The 18,736-nt window shown below is 48.9% G+C and overlaps 8 protein-coding genes across 8 annotated transcripts; 3 read left to right on the top strand and 5 right to left on the bottom strand.

Moving 5' to 3' along the window:
- Positions 1 to 326: 326 nt before the first annotated feature.
- TERG_08597 (uncharacterized protein) lies at positions 327 to 1,889 on the top strand (the record flags this gene model as incomplete). Its single annotated transcript, XM_047748981.1, has 1 exon — positions 327 to 1,889. One exon carries the CDS (start codon positions 327 to 329, stop codon positions 1,887 to 1,889), a length of 1,563 nt encoding a protein of 520 aa, XP_047604974.1.
- A 485-nt stretch (positions 1,890 to 2,374) lies between these two features.
- TERG_08596 (uncharacterized protein) lies at positions 2,375 to 3,352 on the bottom strand (the record flags this gene model as incomplete). The annotated part of the gene is made up of 1 exon (XM_003230844.2): positions 2,375 to 3,352. One exon carries the CDS (start codon positions 3,350 to 3,352, stop codon positions 2,375 to 2,377), a length of 978 nt encoding a protein of 325 aa, XP_003230892.2.
- Positions 3,353 to 5,652: 2,300 nt separating this feature from the next.
- TERG_08595 (uncharacterized protein) lies at positions 5,653 to 7,119 on the top strand (the record flags this gene model as incomplete). Its single annotated transcript, XM_047748980.1, has 1 exon — positions 5,653 to 7,119. The coding sequence occupies one exon, from the start codon at positions 5,653 to 5,655 to the stop codon at positions 7,117 to 7,119; it is 1,467 nt and encodes a 488-aa protein (XP_047604973.1).
- Positions 7,120 to 7,531: 412 nt separating this feature from the next.
- TERG_08594 (co-chaperone SGT1) lies at positions 7,532 to 9,002 on the top strand (the record flags this gene model as incomplete). Its single annotated transcript, XM_003230842.1, has 2 exons — positions 7,532 to 8,347; positions 8,409 to 9,002. 2 exons carry the CDS (start codon positions 7,532 to 7,534, stop codon positions 9,000 to 9,002), a joined length of 1,410 nt encoding a protein of 469 aa, XP_003230890.1.
- A 449-nt stretch (positions 9,003 to 9,451) lies between these two features.
- TERG_08593 (uncharacterized protein) lies at positions 9,452 to 10,595 on the bottom strand (the record flags this gene model as incomplete). The annotated part of the gene is made up of 3 exons (XM_047748979.1): positions 9,452 to 9,571; positions 9,648 to 10,416; positions 10,543 to 10,595. 3 exons carry the CDS (start codon positions 10,593 to 10,595, stop codon positions 9,452 to 9,454), a joined length of 942 nt encoding a protein of 313 aa, XP_047604972.1.
- Positions 10,596 to 10,886: 291 nt separating this feature from the next.
- TERG_08592 (uncharacterized protein) lies at positions 10,887 to 11,821 on the bottom strand (the record flags this gene model as incomplete). The annotated part of the gene is made up of 2 exons (XM_003230840.1): positions 10,887 to 11,472; positions 11,538 to 11,821. 2 exons carry the CDS (start codon positions 11,819 to 11,821, stop codon positions 10,887 to 10,889), a joined length of 870 nt encoding a protein of 289 aa, XP_003230888.1.
- Positions 11,822 to 12,936: 1,115 nt separating this feature from the next.
- Positions 12,937 to 15,981, bottom strand: TERG_08591 (uncharacterized protein; the record flags this gene model as incomplete). The annotated part of the gene is made up of 1 exon (XM_003230839.2): positions 12,937 to 15,981. The coding sequence occupies one exon, from the start codon at positions 15,979 to 15,981 to the stop codon at positions 12,937 to 12,939; it is 3,045 nt and encodes a 1,014-aa protein (XP_003230887.2).
- A 1,157-nt stretch (positions 15,982 to 17,138) lies between these two features.
- TERG_08590 (uncharacterized protein) lies at positions 17,139 to 18,647 on the bottom strand (the record flags this gene model as incomplete). Its single annotated transcript, XM_003230838.1, has 1 exon — positions 17,139 to 18,647. One exon carries the CDS (start codon positions 18,645 to 18,647, stop codon positions 17,139 to 17,141), a length of 1,509 nt encoding a protein of 502 aa, XP_003230886.1.
- Positions 18,648 to 18,736: the final 89 nt, after the last annotated feature.

Here is an 18,736-nt window from a genome sequence, read left to right as displayed (position 1 = left end):
CCCACCAAAGCTGGGCCATCCACCACATCTGTTGACATATGATTAGTTTACAATGATACCTCCGTTATCTTAGAGAGTGGAGGGATGTTCCAATGTCCTAGAACATCTTCCTGTGGCCATGAGGTTCTTGAAGATACCCCTTTATCCAATTTAAAAGGCATGCCGCGGACCAATGCGGCGTTACTCTTGGTCAAATGGAATCACACTCAAACAGAACATGCAAAACACCAGCCGCCTTTGAAATTAAGAAAATCATTAGTTGTTCACTACTTCGCTCAAAGACAAACCCTTTCGGCTACTCTGCCCCTTGACCAGGAGTTGAGATAATGCCTTCTCACATGTCTTCACCAGTGGAGCTGCTCAGCCTGCCAAATGAGCTGCTGCTCATTATCGCAGAGTCCTTGCCAGCTACTGATATCAGCAACCTGATGAAAACGTGTAACCGCTTTGCTTTGCTGCTGCAGAAAACAATCTATGCGGGTGCAGCCGATTTTAAGGTCAAGAACAACCTCCCAGCCCTGGCATGGGCAGCAGACAATGGTCGCAACTTGATGGTCCAGGCGATACTCGATGGCGCAAAGGAGCCTATCAAGAACTCGACCCTTCTTCTGGCTCTCTACATGGCCTGCCAGCACTCCAACGTAGATGTGGCCGAGATGATACTCATCGTTCTCCCGATTGCCCCCGAAGAGTCTAAGAACAAGGCGGCTAAGTACTTCTTTGTGGGCATGCAGTCCAGCAACATGACTGATAAAGCGAGAAACCGATACGTGTCAGAGGATGAGGATCTGTCAGTTCATCTTTACACCGCGGCCCGGAATGAGTGTTTGGCAATTGTGTATATGCTCTTTGCATTTCCCATGCGAGACTTTGCCAAAGCCAGAGCACTCCTGGCCGTTACCGAGGAAGGACACACTGAGGCAGTTAGAATTCTGCTTGAAATTGGCATGAAGGATGAATCTGAAAGCGTTTCTAGAGCCATCTTCTCCGCGGTGAGGAATGAAAATATTGACATGGTGAGAACGCTGATGAATTCAGGGGGAAAGTTTGTAATGCCGGTTTTGGCATACTATACTGCCATGAGGAAACCTACCAGTGAAATGGACGAGGAACTATTGGACTTGCGTGATGGTGTTCGGCTCCCTGACATGACTCATGTCTTTGTTTCAGCCGCTCAACATGCCAATTACTTCTATATCAAAACGATGCTGAACCTAGGCGATAGATGCCCTCTCGAACCAGCTGTTTTTGCTCCAGCGTTGAGAGTGGCAGCTAGCTCCCAGCAAGCAACCATGAGGATGATCAGCCTCATCATCGAGGCTGGTGGGAAACGCATCATCAAGGAGGACTTGACGCGAGCTTTATTCAACATAGCCAAATTTGAACGACCAGTCATCTCTAGACTCTTGTTGGAAAAAGGCGCGGATCCTTCGAAGAAGGTCGACGCTGGCATGACGGCACTTCATCTGGCTACCTTCAACCGCAGGCATGCTACTGCTAAATTACACATTACCTACGGGGCAGATGTCTCTGTGAAGGACGACGAAGGACGGACGGCTCTTCATATAGCTGCGATATACAACTGCCATGCCATCGCTGAAAAGCTCATCGAGGCTGGTGCTGATATCTTGGCTACAGAAAACCGTGACCTAACACCCCTACACCTTGCCGCGAACCATGGTAGCTACGAAGTTGCGCAGCTGCTCCTTCAGCACGGTGCCGACCCCTGGGAACAGACACCAGACGGCTGGATGCCGTTGAATCTTGCGGCTGTGAAGAAACATGATCGTGTGCTGGAGGCACTGTTGGCTACGCAGAAGGTTCCTTTCCGTGTCGAAGAGCGCCAACGAATCATCGATATCATGGAAGGTCGGTTCCCTGATTTTTGATTGGACTGGATACATTTTTGGCATAGCGAATATTGGCTTTGATTGACCACGGAACATGCATGAATTAGTTTTATATCCTGCCAGGATACAAGAATTTGGAGGGTATTCGGAGTTTAGGGTCATGGAAGGGAAATTGATTTAGGTAGATATGGAACGGAGGAAACTAATTGCTATTTCTCGGGACATTAAATTAAATTCATGGTTACGGGATTCAATAAGGAGTAATAAAGGATTATTAAACGAACTTCTAAGGACAACTTTCGGACTGTACACAAATCATTATCAGAGACGTCAGGTAGAATAGAGAACCAACCACACCAGGTTCAAATCGCTAGAGGAAAATATCATACAGACATGCAAAACGAAATAAAAAAGACTGCAACCATATTTAAAGAAACTTTCATATGCTACACAAAGAGGCCCTGGTTCCTGTACAAAACTGGTCTTGAGCCGAGCTAACTCCATGTCATGTCATTCACAACAAGCTAATACCGAGGTTGGTGTGGAGGTGGTTGTTGGTAGGCCTGGTGATGGTGGTGGTGATATCCCTGGGGCCCATGGGCACCTGGGGGTAGATGTAATGGCTGATGAGAAGGCGGAAGTGGAGGGGGTGGTGGGTGTGGATGATATTGCATATTTGGCGGTGGAGGCAAATACTGAAGGTGAGGATAAACATTCTGCGGGTGATGAGGATAGGCCATGGGCATTCCGTGAGCGGGAGGCTGCATATTTGGTGGTGGTGGCGGGGGTGGTTGATGTGGTGGTTGATGTGGTGGAGGAGGTGCCTGATATGGAGGCGGAGGGAGGCTGGGGCGATGGTAGCCCATTTCTTGCAAGGGAGGTAGATGTTGAGTCCTCGGAGGAAATATATTAGGTAGACGCAGATGTTCACTGAGGTGGGGAAGCACTTGGGACTGTGACCTTGTTGCTACCGGGGGTAATTGTTGCTGTGGAGGCCCTTCAGGATGGACATGAGGGTGATTCTGTAACGGAGGGTGGAGGTGAGGAGGTGGTGGACCAGCGAACTGGGGTGCAGAGTATCTACGCAAGTCTGTAGAGGAAGGGTACATTGGAGGTGCGAGAGGTTGCGGGAGGAGTGGTCTATGAGACTCATGACGCATCTGGCTGTATTGTGGTTGTGGTTGTTGGAGCTGTGGCTCAGGCTGTTGTGGCGCTTGTATGTTTGGTGGAGGTTGAAGCAGAGCAGAGGTTGGTGGGAGTTGTTGTATTTTAGGCGATGGCTCAGGCGGCTGCTTTTTCACTTCGCCTAGATCCAAGGCAGCATTCGCCAGGGCATCTAAGGGATTTGGTTCTTCGACTTCTTCAATCTTAGGTTTTTCCCCTTCTGCGATGTCACAAGCTTCAACCAGCGCACCCATTAAGCGTGAGAAACGAGGATTGGTGAAACGCCCGTTGATGCCATCACCGTCCTGCGGCGCTGGCAGTTCAGCTTCCTGACTCATGGCCACTATCCGCGGCCATATTTCTTCTCCTATCTTGGTCCGCTGGGCGAGGTCTTCCCACCCATTCTCCACACGTTCATACAAGGCAGCACCTTCTGGATCCCGGACAAATGAGCTATCAAACCCACGAGCAAACCGAGGACTAACTGGTGTCCGCGGCTCGGAAGCTGATTCTTCGTTTCTGTGTGGCTGCGTCTGCGCAGTGCGTGACTTTGTCTGAAGCTTCCATGAACGAGCTCGGGCGGCATGATATGTTCATCCATCACATTGTCGATTTTGTTTTCGAAATGAGTCTTGATCCGGAACTCCTCGGTCTCCCGCCAGACATCCAAGTTCCGCTCACGGTAACTGTATTCTTTTCAATCAAGTCTTCAGCCTTGCGAAGTTTCTTCTCAAGTCCTTGGAGTACCTCGTTATAGAGGCTGGACGCCATGTGCGCCTTTGGGTCTTTGATCAATAAAGCCTCTGAGCGGCTGGCCAATGCTAAAACAGCCGATTTTTGTACAGCAGCAACTTTGCGGAATATTTGGCTGAGATCCTTTTGACGCTGTCGAAACCGCTGAACAACAGCGCCTGCCTTTGGTGAGAGGTCGCGGTCAGCCACCAGCTGCCTGCCACCACCACGGCCAGCACCGCTGCGACCTCGAACACTGCGGCCACCACGGCGGGTCCCTCTAAACCCCCCTCGCCACCTGCCGGGCCCATTTGAGGTAGAATTTGAAGACATTTGTGTGGTGCTGCCAAGCGGAAGAGACAGATCACACAAGGCAAGGAATAGAAGGCAAGCACAAAGGAAAGGGGCAAAGAGAACCAGGGCAGTGAAGGGAGCGCAGATGTCAGCTCAGAGACACTCTCGTATGATAACAGAGTGGTTATTACAGAAGATTTGTGGTCTTCCGCATGTCGTTGCTGTCAAAGTCCAGGTAAAGGTATGTAGAACAAATCAGGCTCCTTTTAGAGTTGTATAGTTCTGAATAGGTGGGAGCCGGTGCCAGGAGCAATGTGATATGTAATGAAAGGGGCAGAAAAGTAAACTAGAGATGCAAATGCAGTAGACAAACTTGCCAGCAAAGTCCTGGGGCTTCTAACGGCCGTTTCATGCAGCAGAGGGTGTCATGTTCGTGGTCAAAGTAGGAGGACATACAAGGACGTTTCGGAGGTTTTGAAGTAAGAAAACAGAAAGCGAAAAAAGGCCGTCACATGACTTACGGAACAACAGATCCGCCGCCCCCACGAAACCTTATTTTCACGTGATGAACACTTTTTCTTGACATCTTGAATTAAGCAACATAAGATTGTTTATAGATGGCCAGGAACAGCAGTAAACAATCGGAGACCGGGGAACAATACAGCTTATAATACTGCCGAATCGAGGATAATAGGAGGACAAGCAGTGATACGCTGTCAGCAGGGGCGGAGCAAGAGCGAAAACTGAGAGTGAGCGCAGCATGTCGAAGGCCGCCGCGGATCAGACTACCGACCACTCGCGTTGGAGGCTCCGCAATGACCGTGGAACCCAGACATGGCACTATCTACGGACGGACAAGGAAGTCGAAGAATGGCCGCAGACTATAGCAGACAAGTATTTTCTCGGTCAGCCTCTGGTTGGAGCTTCCCTCTTCCCCCTCTTCAGGCCCGCCCTGGCAGCCTGCTAGCTGTTTTACCTCCCCCCTGACTGGGTAACTGGAGCTAACCCGGTTTCCATGTACTCTAGGACCTACCGGAGCTCCCACCTGCCAAAACTCCCCTGCAGTCCGCTTCCAATGGTTTGGAATTCTTCTCTAAACTTCAATTGGAACCGGGGAACTGGGCCTGCGAATATGGTGGACCCATGTTCCTCCTACCCGGTCTAATTGTCACTTGGTATGTGACACACACCCCAGTACCACCTGAATTCTCTATCGAGATCAAGAGGTATCTCTTTGCCAGACAGCATCCGGAAGATGGAGGATGGGGTCTTCACGTCGAGGGGCACAGCTCCGTGTTTGGCACTGCCATGAATTATGTTGCCTTGCGGCTGCTAGGGGCCAGTCCTAAGGATCCTCGGATGGTGAAGGCGCGAAGCAAGCTGCATGAATTGGGTGGTGCTCTGTATGGGCCTCACTGGGCCAAGTTCTGGCTCTGTGTCCTCGGAGTCATGGGATGGGACGCTCTCAATCCAGTTCCTCCCGAGTTATGGTGAGTGGCTACTCTCTCTTGCTCCTTAGTGGAGTATACATCGCTCTAACCGGTCACTACAACAAACATATAGGCTACTCCCTGACTGGGTGCCGTTTGCTCCCTGGCGGTGGTGGGTTCATATGCGACAAGTCTTTCTTCCAATGACTTATGTCTACTCTAAACGGTTTAGCCACCCAGCCGACTCTCTTACCCGGGAAATACGGGAAGAAATATATACCCAATCCTACGATTCTATTAATTTCGCCTCTTACAGGGGTTGCATTGCTGATGCCGACAACTATCACCCAAAATCTGCGCTTTTGAAGATTCTCTTCTGGATCCTTGCTAACATATGGGTCTACCTGCGCTGGCCAGGCCTTGTCAAGGCAGCAGAGGCCAGAGTTTGGCACCTGATTCAACGGGAGGACGAGAACACCGATTATGCATGTCTTGGACCTGTCAACGCTCCCATGAATACCCTCTGTTGTTACATCCACGATGGGCCCCAGAGCAAGTCTTTCAGTTGCCACCTGGAACGTTTACACGACTTCCTCTGGATGAAAGACGAGGGGATGTTAATGAACGGCACAAACGGTGTTCAGCTCTGGGACACTGCTTTTGTGATTCAGGCCGTAGTTGTTGCAGGTCTTGCGGAGGATCCTAAATGGAAGCCAATGTTGGTAAAGGCTCTTGAATTCGTTGAGGACCATCAGATGCTTGAAACCATTCGCGAGGAAAAGGACTGCTATCGGTTTGAGACCAAGGGAGGATGGCCCTTCAGTACTAAGACTCAGGGATACACCGTTAGTGACTGCACCGCAGAAGGTTTACGGTCTGCTCTTCAGCTGCAAAAACAACTTGGCTACCCAGCCCTCATATCTGACGAACGACTCAAGTACGCTGTGGATACTCTCCTCAAAATGCCTAACCCAAGTGGTGGGTTCCCGGAGTATGAACCTGCCAGGGCCTCGGAATACGTCGAGATGCTCAATGCTGCGGAAGTATTCGGCGGTATAATGATTGGATACACTTTCCCCGAATGTACCACTGCGGTCGTCACGGCATTGTCCTACTTTAGCAAGTTCTTCCCGGGCTATAGAACAGAAGATATCAAGAAAGTCCGTGAAGCTGCTATAGACTATATTCGACGTGTACAACGCCCTGACGGCAGTTGGTATGGAAGCTGGGGTATTTGCTTCACATACGCCGCCATGTTCAGCCTGGAAAGTTTGGCTACTGTGGGTGAAACTTACGCTACTAGTGAAAGATCCCGTCGCGGCTGTGAGTTCCTTCTGTCCAAGCAGATGGAGGACGGCGGTTGGGGTGAATCGTACCTCAGCTGCTCGAAGAAAGTCTATCACCATTACCATACCTCTCAGGTCGTCCAGACGTCCTGGGCCTGTCTTGCGTTGATGGAAGCAGATTACCCCCACAAAGAGCCGTTGCAACGTGCTATGAAACTTCTCATGTCTCGACAGCAGCCGAATGGCGAATGGTTGCAGGATGGCATTGAAGGAGTTTTCAATATGTCCTGGTCAGTCCCTAATACTTTCTGTCTTCACTGTTTATACATTACTGACATATATCAGCATGATCACATATCCTAACTATAAATATTACTGGCCAATTAGGGCTCTCGGCCTTTACGCAAAGAAATTCGGCAATGAAGAGATCGTCTAGATATGCCACTGTAAACGATGTTTTAATCAATGAGAATGGGACAGGGCAACAAAAGGGGGACTACTTTTCAATATATAACAATTTTAATAACGTCTCATGATATTTTAAGTCCTAATCATGGCCTACTTCTCTCCTTTTCTTCCACACGGTTGTTACCTACCAATCTAAACCATCCAAGCCCCAGTCGGGGCCCGAGCAAGGTCACGTGAAGATAGCAATTGATCTTGAGTTTTCGCTGAGCTTCCATCAAATCCAAAACAACGACGAGTTAGCTAGTTACGTAGCTCTGGTCAACTAACAGCAGCGGACCTACACTGACCAAGTCACCACACCTGCAAGATGGATGACGCTCAAAGGGGAGCTAAGGCTCTGGATAACTCCGACTTTCCCGCCGCGATTAAATGCTATACCAAGGCCTTGACTGTTAACCCCCATGCCACAGACTACTATATCAAGCGATCAACCGCTTATTCGCGAGTAAAGCCTGAAGATGGCGGTCCTAAGCTACATGAAGCTTTGCATGATGCTGATATGGCTGTTGCTCTCGGCATTCAGCGAGCCAGACGGGAACAAATCATTGCCGGACAAATGAGGCGAGGTATCGTTCTCTATCAAAGTGAACGGTACGGCGACGCACAGCTTATCTTCCAGGTGGTGCGCGCGAAAGTGGGACAGGAGGACGATAGCAAAAAGAGTGATCTCAGCGCTGCGTTAGCTAGCCATGAAAATTCAACAGCCTCTCAAGATAAGAAGACCAGACAACAGCTCCAAATATGGGAAATGAAAGTCAAATCACAGATGGCTAAACTCGAATCTTCGGACGAAAAGACCAGGGTCGTGGTTAAGGAGATCCCAGACATCAAAGTACCGACTCAGGACGAGTTGAAAGCGATGTACCGTGCGCAGCTAGAGAATAGAAGTGCCTCTTCTACTCCAAACTCGAGTGGATTGTCTACGACCCAGAAAAAGAAGGATACAGCCGCGGAGGCCAATCCTGCTCTATCGACAGCGAACCCTCCTCCCACCCCTCTTCCATCTAATACCCCAAGTAGGACAAGGCATGAGTGGTATCAGTCTAACGACAGTGTGGTAATTACCATATATGCGAAAGGAGTCCCCAAGGACAAAGCAGAGGTTGACATTCAAGAAACTTCGGTTAGAATTCAATAGCCTATGCCCCCTAAAGCTTTGAGTATGCGTGACTAACTGCCTCTAGTTTTCCATTACCTTCCCTCTTCCATCAGGATCTGAATTCTCTTTTGTTCTAGATCCTCTGTTTGCTCCAGTCGATCCATCTTCTTCAAAATTCAATATAATGTCTACCAAAATCGAGGTTACTTTACGCAAAAAATCAGCCGGTAGGAAGTGGGCAACTTTAGAAGGCACCGGTCAGCAAGAAGAGACGATATCTTCAGGAGCTAGGTCTTTAGAGGATGCCTCTAACCAAGCAAATCAGCCTATCAAAACCGATAAGGCTCCCGCATACCCAACATCTTCCAAATCTGGACCCAAGGATTGGGATAAAGTCGTGTCAAACATCCAGAAAAATGAGAAGAAAGCGAAGAAAAGTGAGAAAGGAGATGATTCAAAGGAAGATGACAAGGAAGATGACCCTGACTCAGATTTATCGGATTACGGGTCCGGAGACGCCGTGGATTCATTCTTCAAGAAATTATATGCCAACTCCGATCCGGATACCCGACGTGCAATGACTAAGAGCTTCTACGAGAGTAACGGAACAGCGTTGAATACCAATTGGAGTGAAGTCGGAAAAGGCAGAGTTAAGGAGCATCCACCATCTGATGATTAGTTATTGACCAACATAAGATACGTATCCGGGGGGATGCTAACTATTCAACTGGCAAAGCAAAACACCAGTTCATGGCTAGACGATAATTTATGAGTATGAGTTACGGCAACCCTGATAACAAAAGCGAAATCAAGTTTTAGTGTTTGTCGACATGTGGGCGTTCCATTCTTCTTATATCAATATGTATTATCTATCTTATCGTCAGATAAGAGTAAATTATAGGTGGTTATATTATTCGCTTCTGCAAATGAATAACGAACTCAACCCTAGTTAAAAGACATGTAATATCTCGCTATGGCTTAGTATGCATATCCTTTCAATTCTGGCTGGATATTACCTATTGGGGATCAGGTACAAATAGAGTCTATATAAAGTGCATCGCTCAATTACTCTCTAGCTACTATTACATTCATTCTTACTTCGATACATAATAAATTGAGAAAATATAGCTAGGTCCATAAACAAAGTACCCAAGCTTCCCAATAACCATGAAGCATTAACAGCCATATACCGTCCATATATACTTTGTCGTTCTCCTGGTAGACACCTGCCATCTTTACCTTGGCAAACTGGCGAATAGGCAAAGATAGAAAGGACATAGGTCAGATTGCCAATACATGCAAATAGGAAGAAGAGGAGTGATACTCCTTCGGTGCTCTTTCGGCGCCAATTCAGCAGGAGTTGAGGGATTCTGCTGGCAAGATAGAACAAAGCACAAAGATATCCAAATAACTGACCAGTGATATCGAATTGGAGAGTGCCATCTGATTTTGGAATATCATGCCCAATGTGGTGTCTTGAGGTGGCGCTAACATACCACCCTAGAATTCCAGCAGCGCATACGAGAGTGATACTGAAGGTGTTGAAGGCTATTATCTGAAACGTTGATGACGGTCGCGGGGGAATATCGACGACTTCTTTCCTTAGTGGCACTGCTGGGGAGAGATGGGTCCCGTCGACGGCTGTAAGATGGTTTCGCAAAGAGGCGACTGAAGTAAGGGATTCCCGTCGCTGCTTCGTGGCCGGTCTGCCATTTGACCCGTTATGTTCCCCCTCTGGTCTATTCTGTAGTAATGGAGTTCGCTCGGACGATGGTACCGTTTGTGTTGCAGTTTCGGATGACGAACTGGCTGTTCCAGCTTCTGGCTCTGGGGATTTGGTGCTTTCTGATCCGCCCAGATCACGGTAATAGAAACATTGGCCAAGCAAGACAATGTCCGCAATAGTGTAGTATACTGCCAGTATGATCATAGTAGGTAGAACACCTTGCATAACGGCCCCAATAATGTTGAAGACATCTCCGGCAAGCCAAACGATAAGAAATTCCAGAGAAAGTCCATCGGCGGAGCTCCGTCGGAAGTTTTCGATTATCTGGGGCGAAAATACAACAACCCAGCAAGCTATTGATATGGATCTATCAAATACATCAGCATATGAACGTGGAAAGCGACCCTCCGCTCAACAAGTCCTTAAGGCTATCTCTATATGCCAAGTATAGCATGTCAAATATAAGGCGAGGAAATTAGCGATAATGACCTACCCGCAAATCCCGCTCAATGCTTCGATGCTCGGTGCAGAGCTGAGAGGAAGCATTTCTACCCTCAGAGCTAGGGTAGCTAGGCAAACAAAACAAGATGACGAAAGTGCTCGGCGAAAACAGAATCACAGGAACTGCTATCTCCAATGTATGAAATGGCTTTTATTGTTAAAGAGCTGGATCCATGACAAGCAGGTTTGCAATTAAAAGGAATGTCTTTCCATGGAAAATGTCAAAATGTCGACGTCATATTCACGTGACTGCGTTTCTTACCACGGTTCCGTGGTAAGCTCACCCGAGGGAGAAACACGTAGAAAAGATATATTAACAGAACTAAGAGAACGGGTTCATGGAAGGGGTGTGACGTCGTCGTGATTGGTATCGCTAACGACGTCTTTCCACTCTTCTAGAAGAGCAAGTGTATCCTTGCACTTATCCCGCATCAGCTCGCAAGCTTCGGCACCCAGAGCAACCCGGACTGGAATCTTCCGGCCAGCGGCACAGCCAGTCTGCGTGAGAATGTCGACAATAATCTTGCTACCTTTTACCAGATCTCCGGGTTGTTTATGGTCTTGGCTATTGCTTTCTTCGATTGCTGCTCTGGTAGGAGTGTTGTCGTAATCTGGAATGGGATGTATTGCAGCAAATCGATGGCCTGCAGCCAGTAGATTTGACCGGAAATCACCAGGCTCAAGGGAGGTGACAGAAATGCCAAATGGCTCTAATTCTACACGAAGTGTCTCTGTAGCTCCCGAGAGGGCCTTCTTTGTCGCGGAGTATAGTCCACCTCCGGCAGTATTTGTCCAAGAACCAGCGCTGGATGTATTGGCAATGACACCGGAGTGCTGCGATCGCATATAGGGTAGGATCGCACGGATAACGTTTAACGGCCCAAACACATTTGTGTTGAACAGGGCGTAAGTTTCCTCTGGACTGTTGTGAGAATGTTAGGGATAACATTCCCAGGAACGGGAGGTGGCTGGCAGGAGATATCCTACCTTACTTCCTCCAAAGCGCCTTGCTGAATATACCCAGCATTATTGACAAGAATATCAATACGTCCATAGATGTTGTAGGCCTCCCAGACGAGACGTCGGATATCGTCAAGACTACTCGTGACGTCGAGTCCAAAGACATCAGCGCCGGCATCCTTCAGCTTGCCAATCCTTTCAAGTTTCCTGGCAGTCGCGATCACTTTATCGCCTCGTCTCAGGGCTTCGAGGGTCATCTCCCATCCAAAGCCGGACGAGCAACCGGTGATAAACCACACTCGAGGAGCCATGTTCGACGTGTGATAGCGGAAAAATGACGTGAAAATGCCAAAATAGTTTCAATCTTCCCTCTCAAAGAGGTGAAACCAATGGAGTTTATAAATTAATCTCAGTTACCGTCCTGAGGCGCATTCTTCCGACTTTCAGGGATGATTTCGATGCCATCCACATCAAAACCTCGGGTTATTCGTCAGAGTTGCGGAAGGATCCAACGAGATTAAGAGCAGAAGCGGGATTTCTCCTATCAAACGTAATATCTCGGTCAGCTTGTTTTTTGCTCTTTCTTGACAATCGATTGGAAGGGCTGCGTAGGCTTTGGTGCACTATGAAACCCTAAAACAAAACCCGCAGAGTCGCACCCGGAACATCCCCGGAGGTGTATTTTCATGACGGTAGAGGAGGATATGTCTAATAGGTTTCTCTCGGTGTCGAATCTTGCGGTGTGAGGTTTAATGCTTGACGATCCCGTAGTGTCCTTATGAGAAGCAGACAGAGGCGCAGGGGGTGTTTTGACGTCGTCACTTCTACAATTCCAAATCGGGACGGGACGCCCGGCAGGAGGCTGACGGAGCGGAGATACTTTAATCCTTAATTATACCGGCGCATGGGCCAGGTCTTCCTCCTTGCTCTTTTCAGACAGACTGAGAATACGATCATACAGATCGATATCTCATATTATCAGACATGTGTACTATACATAGGCCCTAAAGGGCCTGTCCGCTCTTGCTAGCTAGGTAAAGCCTTTGATATACACCCCCAAGGGATATCAGTTGCGTGTGGGTCCCGGCTTCGACGATGCGGCCATCACTCATAACATAGATCCGGTCTGCGTTGACGACGGTGCTCAGTCGGTGAGCGACAGTGATCGTCGTACGTCCCTGTTTAGCTTTCTCAAGAGCCTGTTGAATGCTTGCTTCTGATTGTGAATCCAATGCAGACGTGGCTTCGTCCAGTAGCAAGATCCTAGATCGGCGAAGGATAGCTCGAGCAAGTACAACACGCTGCTTCTGGCCAACACTAAGTTGGTTACCTTTGCTGCCTACTTCTGTGTTATAGTCGTCACTGGATAACGAGGAACTTGGTTAGGTTCATAAAATGAAGGTGAAGAATATACGAGGCTAGAAACTCACGGAAGACTGATGATGAAATCGTGGATATTAGCTTCACGACAGGCATTATAGATTTCATCATCTGTTGGCTTTTCATTTTCACCCAACCCAAGGGTCAGGTTCATCTTCAGTGTACCGCTGAAGAGGTTAGGCTCTTGGCTAACCAGCCCTATGCGACTGCGGTACTCTGACAGGCAGAGCGACCGAATGGGCTTCGAGTCAACGAACACCGTCCCATCAATAGGGTCATAGAAGCGCTCGATCAGTGAGATGATAGTGCTCTTGCCTGAACCAGTGGCGCCGACAAAGGCCACATTTGCTCCTGCTGGGATATTGAAGCTTACTTGGTCTAGGGCGCGGTGATTTGGGCGCGAAGGATATGAGAAGCTAACCGAGTCAAAGGCGATGTCACCGCGCAGCGGGGTCAGTTTCTCCCCGTAAGGGGATGACGGGTCAATAGACGATTTTTGTGTCAACAAGCGCTGCAGAGATGCGGCAGCTTGCTTTGCCTGGCCGATATTTGGAGTCCAGGAGAATACCAAACCGGCAGAGATGGCACTCATAAGCATCGCAGACTGGACGGCGATCGATTGGAAAAGGGTATACTCTCCACTAAGGATGAGCTGACCGCCGTACCAGAAGCTGAGAGCCATGCAGGCATAGTAAGCTGATTGGGTTAAGGCATATATGAAGGACGATTTCAGATTTGCTACCAGAGCCTCCTTTTTAGTGCTGTTGAGAATTGCCTCGAACTCTGCCAGTGCAACTTTCTCCCGGGTTAGAGCAGCGATGGTCTGAATACCATTAAGCGTCTCTCCGGCAAATTCAGCAGCTTTATTGGCAAAGACCTCATTATTTCTCTCAAAGTTTCCAACAAGTATAATCCCAAAATAACCCCCTCCTATCATCAAGGGGACCACTGCAAAACACACAAGCGCTAGCTTCCATCCAAGTGCAAATCCAACTAGGATTCCAGAAACAAGAGAAGAGATACAGATAAGGATGGCGCCCAGAGCGCTACCACTCAGCCCTGTCAGGTCACTGGTAGAGTTGGAGAGGAACCCAGAGAGAGCAGCCGCAGAATTTTCTTTCTTATCAAAGAAGGATATATCCATTCTCAGGTACTGGCTGAGGGCGAGAGACCTAACTCGTTTCGTGAGATGCTCTGAACTGAAGGCAAAAGTGATGCCTTGAACGGCGAACCCTACCAGCATCACAACCGCCAGGGCAAAGAACATCCATGCATAAAAGCTTGCATTAGATAGGATCTTGTCTGCGTGGTCTAGGGGCTGAGAGATGGATGTGATAGCTTTACCAAAAAGAATTGCAGAGGCCGGTTCCTCAAATCCCACAACAATGCAGCAGATGAGTCCTATAATGAGCCAATGCGATTCTCCCTCATTGAGCCTAAAAATGAATAGGATCATAGACCAGAGTGAAGACGAAATTATTGACTTTGCATTGTTATCACCTGCCATAACTTTATGAACTCCTTCAGTTGCAGGCGGACTTTCGTCCCTTTCATGAGTTGGGGTTACATTGGCCGTCTCAGGAATGGTTGATGTCGCCGTCCGATCCTTATTCCCTATATCCTGTGCCTGCACCAGGTCATAATAAAATGATTTAGCAGCCAGCAAGTCGTCGTGCCTTCCACTCTCGACGACACGCCCATCGTTGAGAACAACGATATTATCCGAATTGCGGATTGTGGAGAGGCGATGGGCAATAACTATGGTGGTCCTCTTGCTGTCTTTTCCTGCCATGGTCGATAACAGCCTAGCTTCTGTCTCACTATCAAGAGCTGAAGTCGCCTCGTCTAGAATAAGAATCCGAGGGTCTCCAACCAAAGCTCGAGCAATAGCGATCCTTTGGAGCTGGCCTCCAGAGAGTCTCGAGCCCCGTATACCTACGACTGTGTCGTATCCCTGGGGCAGCCGGTTGATAAATTCACTTGCTTGAGCTATATCGGCAGCCTTATATACGGCTCGCTCCCGTTCAAGCGAAGAGGCGATTTCCCACTGAGGCCTGGTAAATCCACACGCAATATTCTCGAAGATGGACCGATTAAACATGAATGATTCCTGTTTCACGACGGCGATCTGTTGACGAAGCCAACGAAGTTGATAATGTGACAGGTCTGTTCCATCCAGGAGGATACGCCCTTCCAGGGGATCGTAGAAGCGCAAGAGAAGATTTGAGATAGAGCTTTTCCCGGATCCAGAGTGTCCTACAATAGCTGTAATTTGTCCCATTGGAAACTTGATGCTCACGTCTTTCAAGGTGACGACGTTTGGTCGGCATGGATATATGTGCCTCACATGACGAAGCTCTAAAGTGCTGTCAAAGCGCTCTGGTATATACCCGTGGTCCGAAGATGAATCTATTGATGACACGCGCTGAATGATCCTTGCAAGGCGGCCGGCTCCTGCTGTAGCCGCAGCAAATGCTTCCAAATTTGAACCAACACCCAATACGCAGAAGGCAGCAGACTTGGATATCATTGAGATGGCTACAATTGAAGTAAAAGACGTTTTGCCCTCCGTAAGCCGAATTGAACCTTGCCAAAATGCTAGCGCAACATTGAAATAGCCGCTTGCGATGCAGATGGTGAGAAGGAGTTGGTTGAGTGAGGAGAGAATAAAACCGTGCTTGGCCGCTTGTGTTAAAAAGTTCATATATTTTGCATGAATATATGGCTGCATACCCAAAGAGGTTACCGTTTTGATAGAGCCGAGTGCTTCTTCGACCACAGCTGATCCGGCCGAGGATGCCTCGATGCTGCGACCGCTGTATAGAACGGTTAATTTGCCGCCAAAGTAGAGGACTCCGTAGCCCAGTGCAAAAGACCAGGTCATTTCAAGCATCAAGACCCAGTCAAGAATGAAACACGCCACAATAGTAGTGATAAATGTGCCAAAGGCGCTGATGGTCTGTGACAGCTTGGAGGAAATGGCATTCTGTATTGCCTTTGTGTCGTCCGTGAGATGGGAAAGGATATCACCAGACCCGTTGTCGTCGAAAAGTGCCATATTTTGCTTCAGAACGGCTGCGAGGTAGTGCATTTTGATTCGGTGTGCGACTCTAGCTCCGACAAAGTTGAAGCCAGCTGTCGAGACAAACCATGTTACCAGGGCTGTGATAAGGACATAAACATAGTATACCACATACTTCTCCAGCAGTGGTTTCACACTGTAGCCGTTAGACTCGGCCCTGGAAAAGGCGAGAATAATCCGCGAGCTGATAAGCTATATGGTCGAAGTACAGCGTTAGTTTATACACCTTTGATCGTTGGAGGAAGCAGTGAAAATCACCGGTGTAAATGGAACCAAGCCACCCGCAACAATCGCACATACAGTGCATATGGCGATAAGGACAGTTTCCGGCCAAGTTGCATAGCTAAAGATGCTGAAGAAGGACAGCTTCACATCTTCCACTCGCAGTTGTGACGCCAGGGCTTCTTGCTCCTTAGCAGTTACATCTGTCAAGGTTCCGTATGCAACAGATCTCGCACCCCCAGGCAATAGTTTCCTCCGAGCAGACTCTCCTCGTTCATCGTTCCCGACCATTGCGGCGCAAATTCTGGGAAATGACTGACACTATCAGCCAGCAGTTCAGGACCAACTTTAGAGAGATATTTCATAGAGCGGATATAGTAGTCACAGCAATGGGTATTATAAAAAAGGACAGGCCCAGGATGATAGCTGTCGTTACTTATTATTGCCAACTACAGATTTCCCAAGAAACAGGTAATGCATTCAATTGGAGGCGATTGGTTCGGATTTTGGCGAACCTGGTTCACACTGCCGGGATACGTTCGGCGAGCCAGACCGGGAATAGAGCTCCGTTTAGCTATCCTTCTACAGTGGATCAGATATACGAAACAGCCGTGAGGGTATGTTATATGCTGATTAACAAGATGCCTAGATCAAGATGGGTTGGGTGTTTTCTACCCCCTGGTCGAGCTGGCTGAGTCGGAGGCCAAACCTGGTTAACCTCTCGTAGTCAGCTGAGTGTTCTCCGTCTAGGGTACATGAGTTTTCACTGCATTTGCCCCTGAAAGAAATCCTTCAGCTGTCTGTGTGTAAGATTACCCCCATTTTAGCGGGATAGGGATTGGGGGGTTGCCTTGGGGTTATCGTGCTATCAGCATCCAGAGGGATATGCAGTAGTGGCGGATTTACATACTTCGTTGAACTGGTGCATTTCTATATTATATCATCTACAAAGCGTCGGCAGCCTGGGCTTTGAATTGCTCTATGGCCTCCCGCTTGAGCTGTCTTTTGCTCTTTGTAGGGCCATTGCCATTGCTCTCTGTCGGAGTGATTTTTGACGGCCATTTCTCTCTGCAGCGTTTCTCATCTTCTTCTGACCAGGCACAGGGAAGAATCGCAAATACTAGGTATGATGTATGTGTCTTAAGCTCAGGCTCGGAACGGTGAATAAGCGTTCCCTGCTTGTACTGCGGAACCGAGGGCTTCGGTTGCCACGTCCTTTCAGTCCTTGCAGGTATTGGCTCAGCAGGGCTATCATCTTTGATCGATTCTGATATGGTTTCCATGTTCTCTGATTTGGCACCATTCGCCTCTTCCTCATTGCCTTCAGCAGCCTTCTTGCTGGCGAACTCTGCAGCGTTTCTGATCTGCTTCTCACGGAACGCCTTTGCGCGCTCCTCGTGAGTCCTCAGCCGGTCAATTGCCTGTTCTACAGTTTTGGGATCCGGTGCTGAGGCATTCTTGTGGTATGATTCTACCCCATATCGTTCTCTTCGAACTTCTATCTGCCTATGCACAACTTCAACCATGGATATTGCCAGCCACGAATACTGTCGAAGAGTGCCGATAGTCTGTTGTGCCTGTTCTAGACAAGGTGAAAAGGTACATATATGTACCGGTGAAGTGGGATCCAGTGGTGACTCCTTTCCGTCAGTAGGCTCCCTGACTAGGTGCTTGAGTGCTTGCCAGGGAGCAGGGAGATCCAGAAAAACAGCATTAGCCCGTGGCGACTCGTTACTGACCGGCCCGTCTGCTAGCAGAAACCCATCGGCACAAACATCACGGTGGTTCAGTCTCACAATCCCATCCAAGCCGTGTTCTCCTAATTCCCTCTTGATGGTTTCCGCACGCTGCGAGTGAAATTCGAAGCTGCACACCTTACCTCGCTGGCTATCATTTGTGCCATTGGGATAACCATTGAACACTGCCCTCGCAGCCGCGTGAGTAAATGAGCCACTACCAGCACCGGCCTCTATAATTGTGCTTCCGGGACGAACGCGCAGCCGGTGTAAAATGTAGCTGCTATCTGGAATGTATACCACCTGCGTCCGATGGGGCAGCGAGCTGGTCCACGACTCTGGTGTAGGCCGCAGAAGGTGTATAAAGCCGCTTGATGCAGTGACTGCCGCCTTGTTCGTAGACTTATCCTCTGATATATCGGCGTCCTCTGCCTTGCGCTTCAACGGGTTCGATCCTTTGCCCGTCTTTGGTCGGCGTCCTCGAGAGCCGGTGTCGACCTTCGAAGCAATGATCTGGGACCCCCAGGGACTGCCGATGAGCGTGCTATGGGGAAATGAGCCGAACCTCGTCGTCGTGACCTTGCCTTCGTCGTAGCCCAGGTCCTCGTCGTCGTGTGTCTTCAGTACTGTAGCAATCGCATGGTCGCGGCGGAGATGCAGCACCGCGAGGGAGTCAGCCTCAGCAGTCGGCCCGGGCGTGAGAAAAGGAGACACCATCGTTTCAATTGAGCCTGGCTGTCCTTCAACGGCTTTCCTTCTCTTCTTCTCACCCTTCGTAGGTTTTCTGTAGTTTCAACTTGCTCGTG

The sequence above is a fragment of the Trichophyton rubrum genome (genome assembly GCF_000151425.1).
Source record: "Trichophyton rubrum CBS 118892 genomic scaffold supercont2.17, whole genome shotgun sequence".
NCBI lineage: Eukaryota > Fungi > Ascomycota > Eurotiomycetes > Onygenales > Arthrodermataceae > Trichophyton > Trichophyton rubrum.
This window is presented reverse-complemented; position numbering and strand designations above follow the sequence as displayed.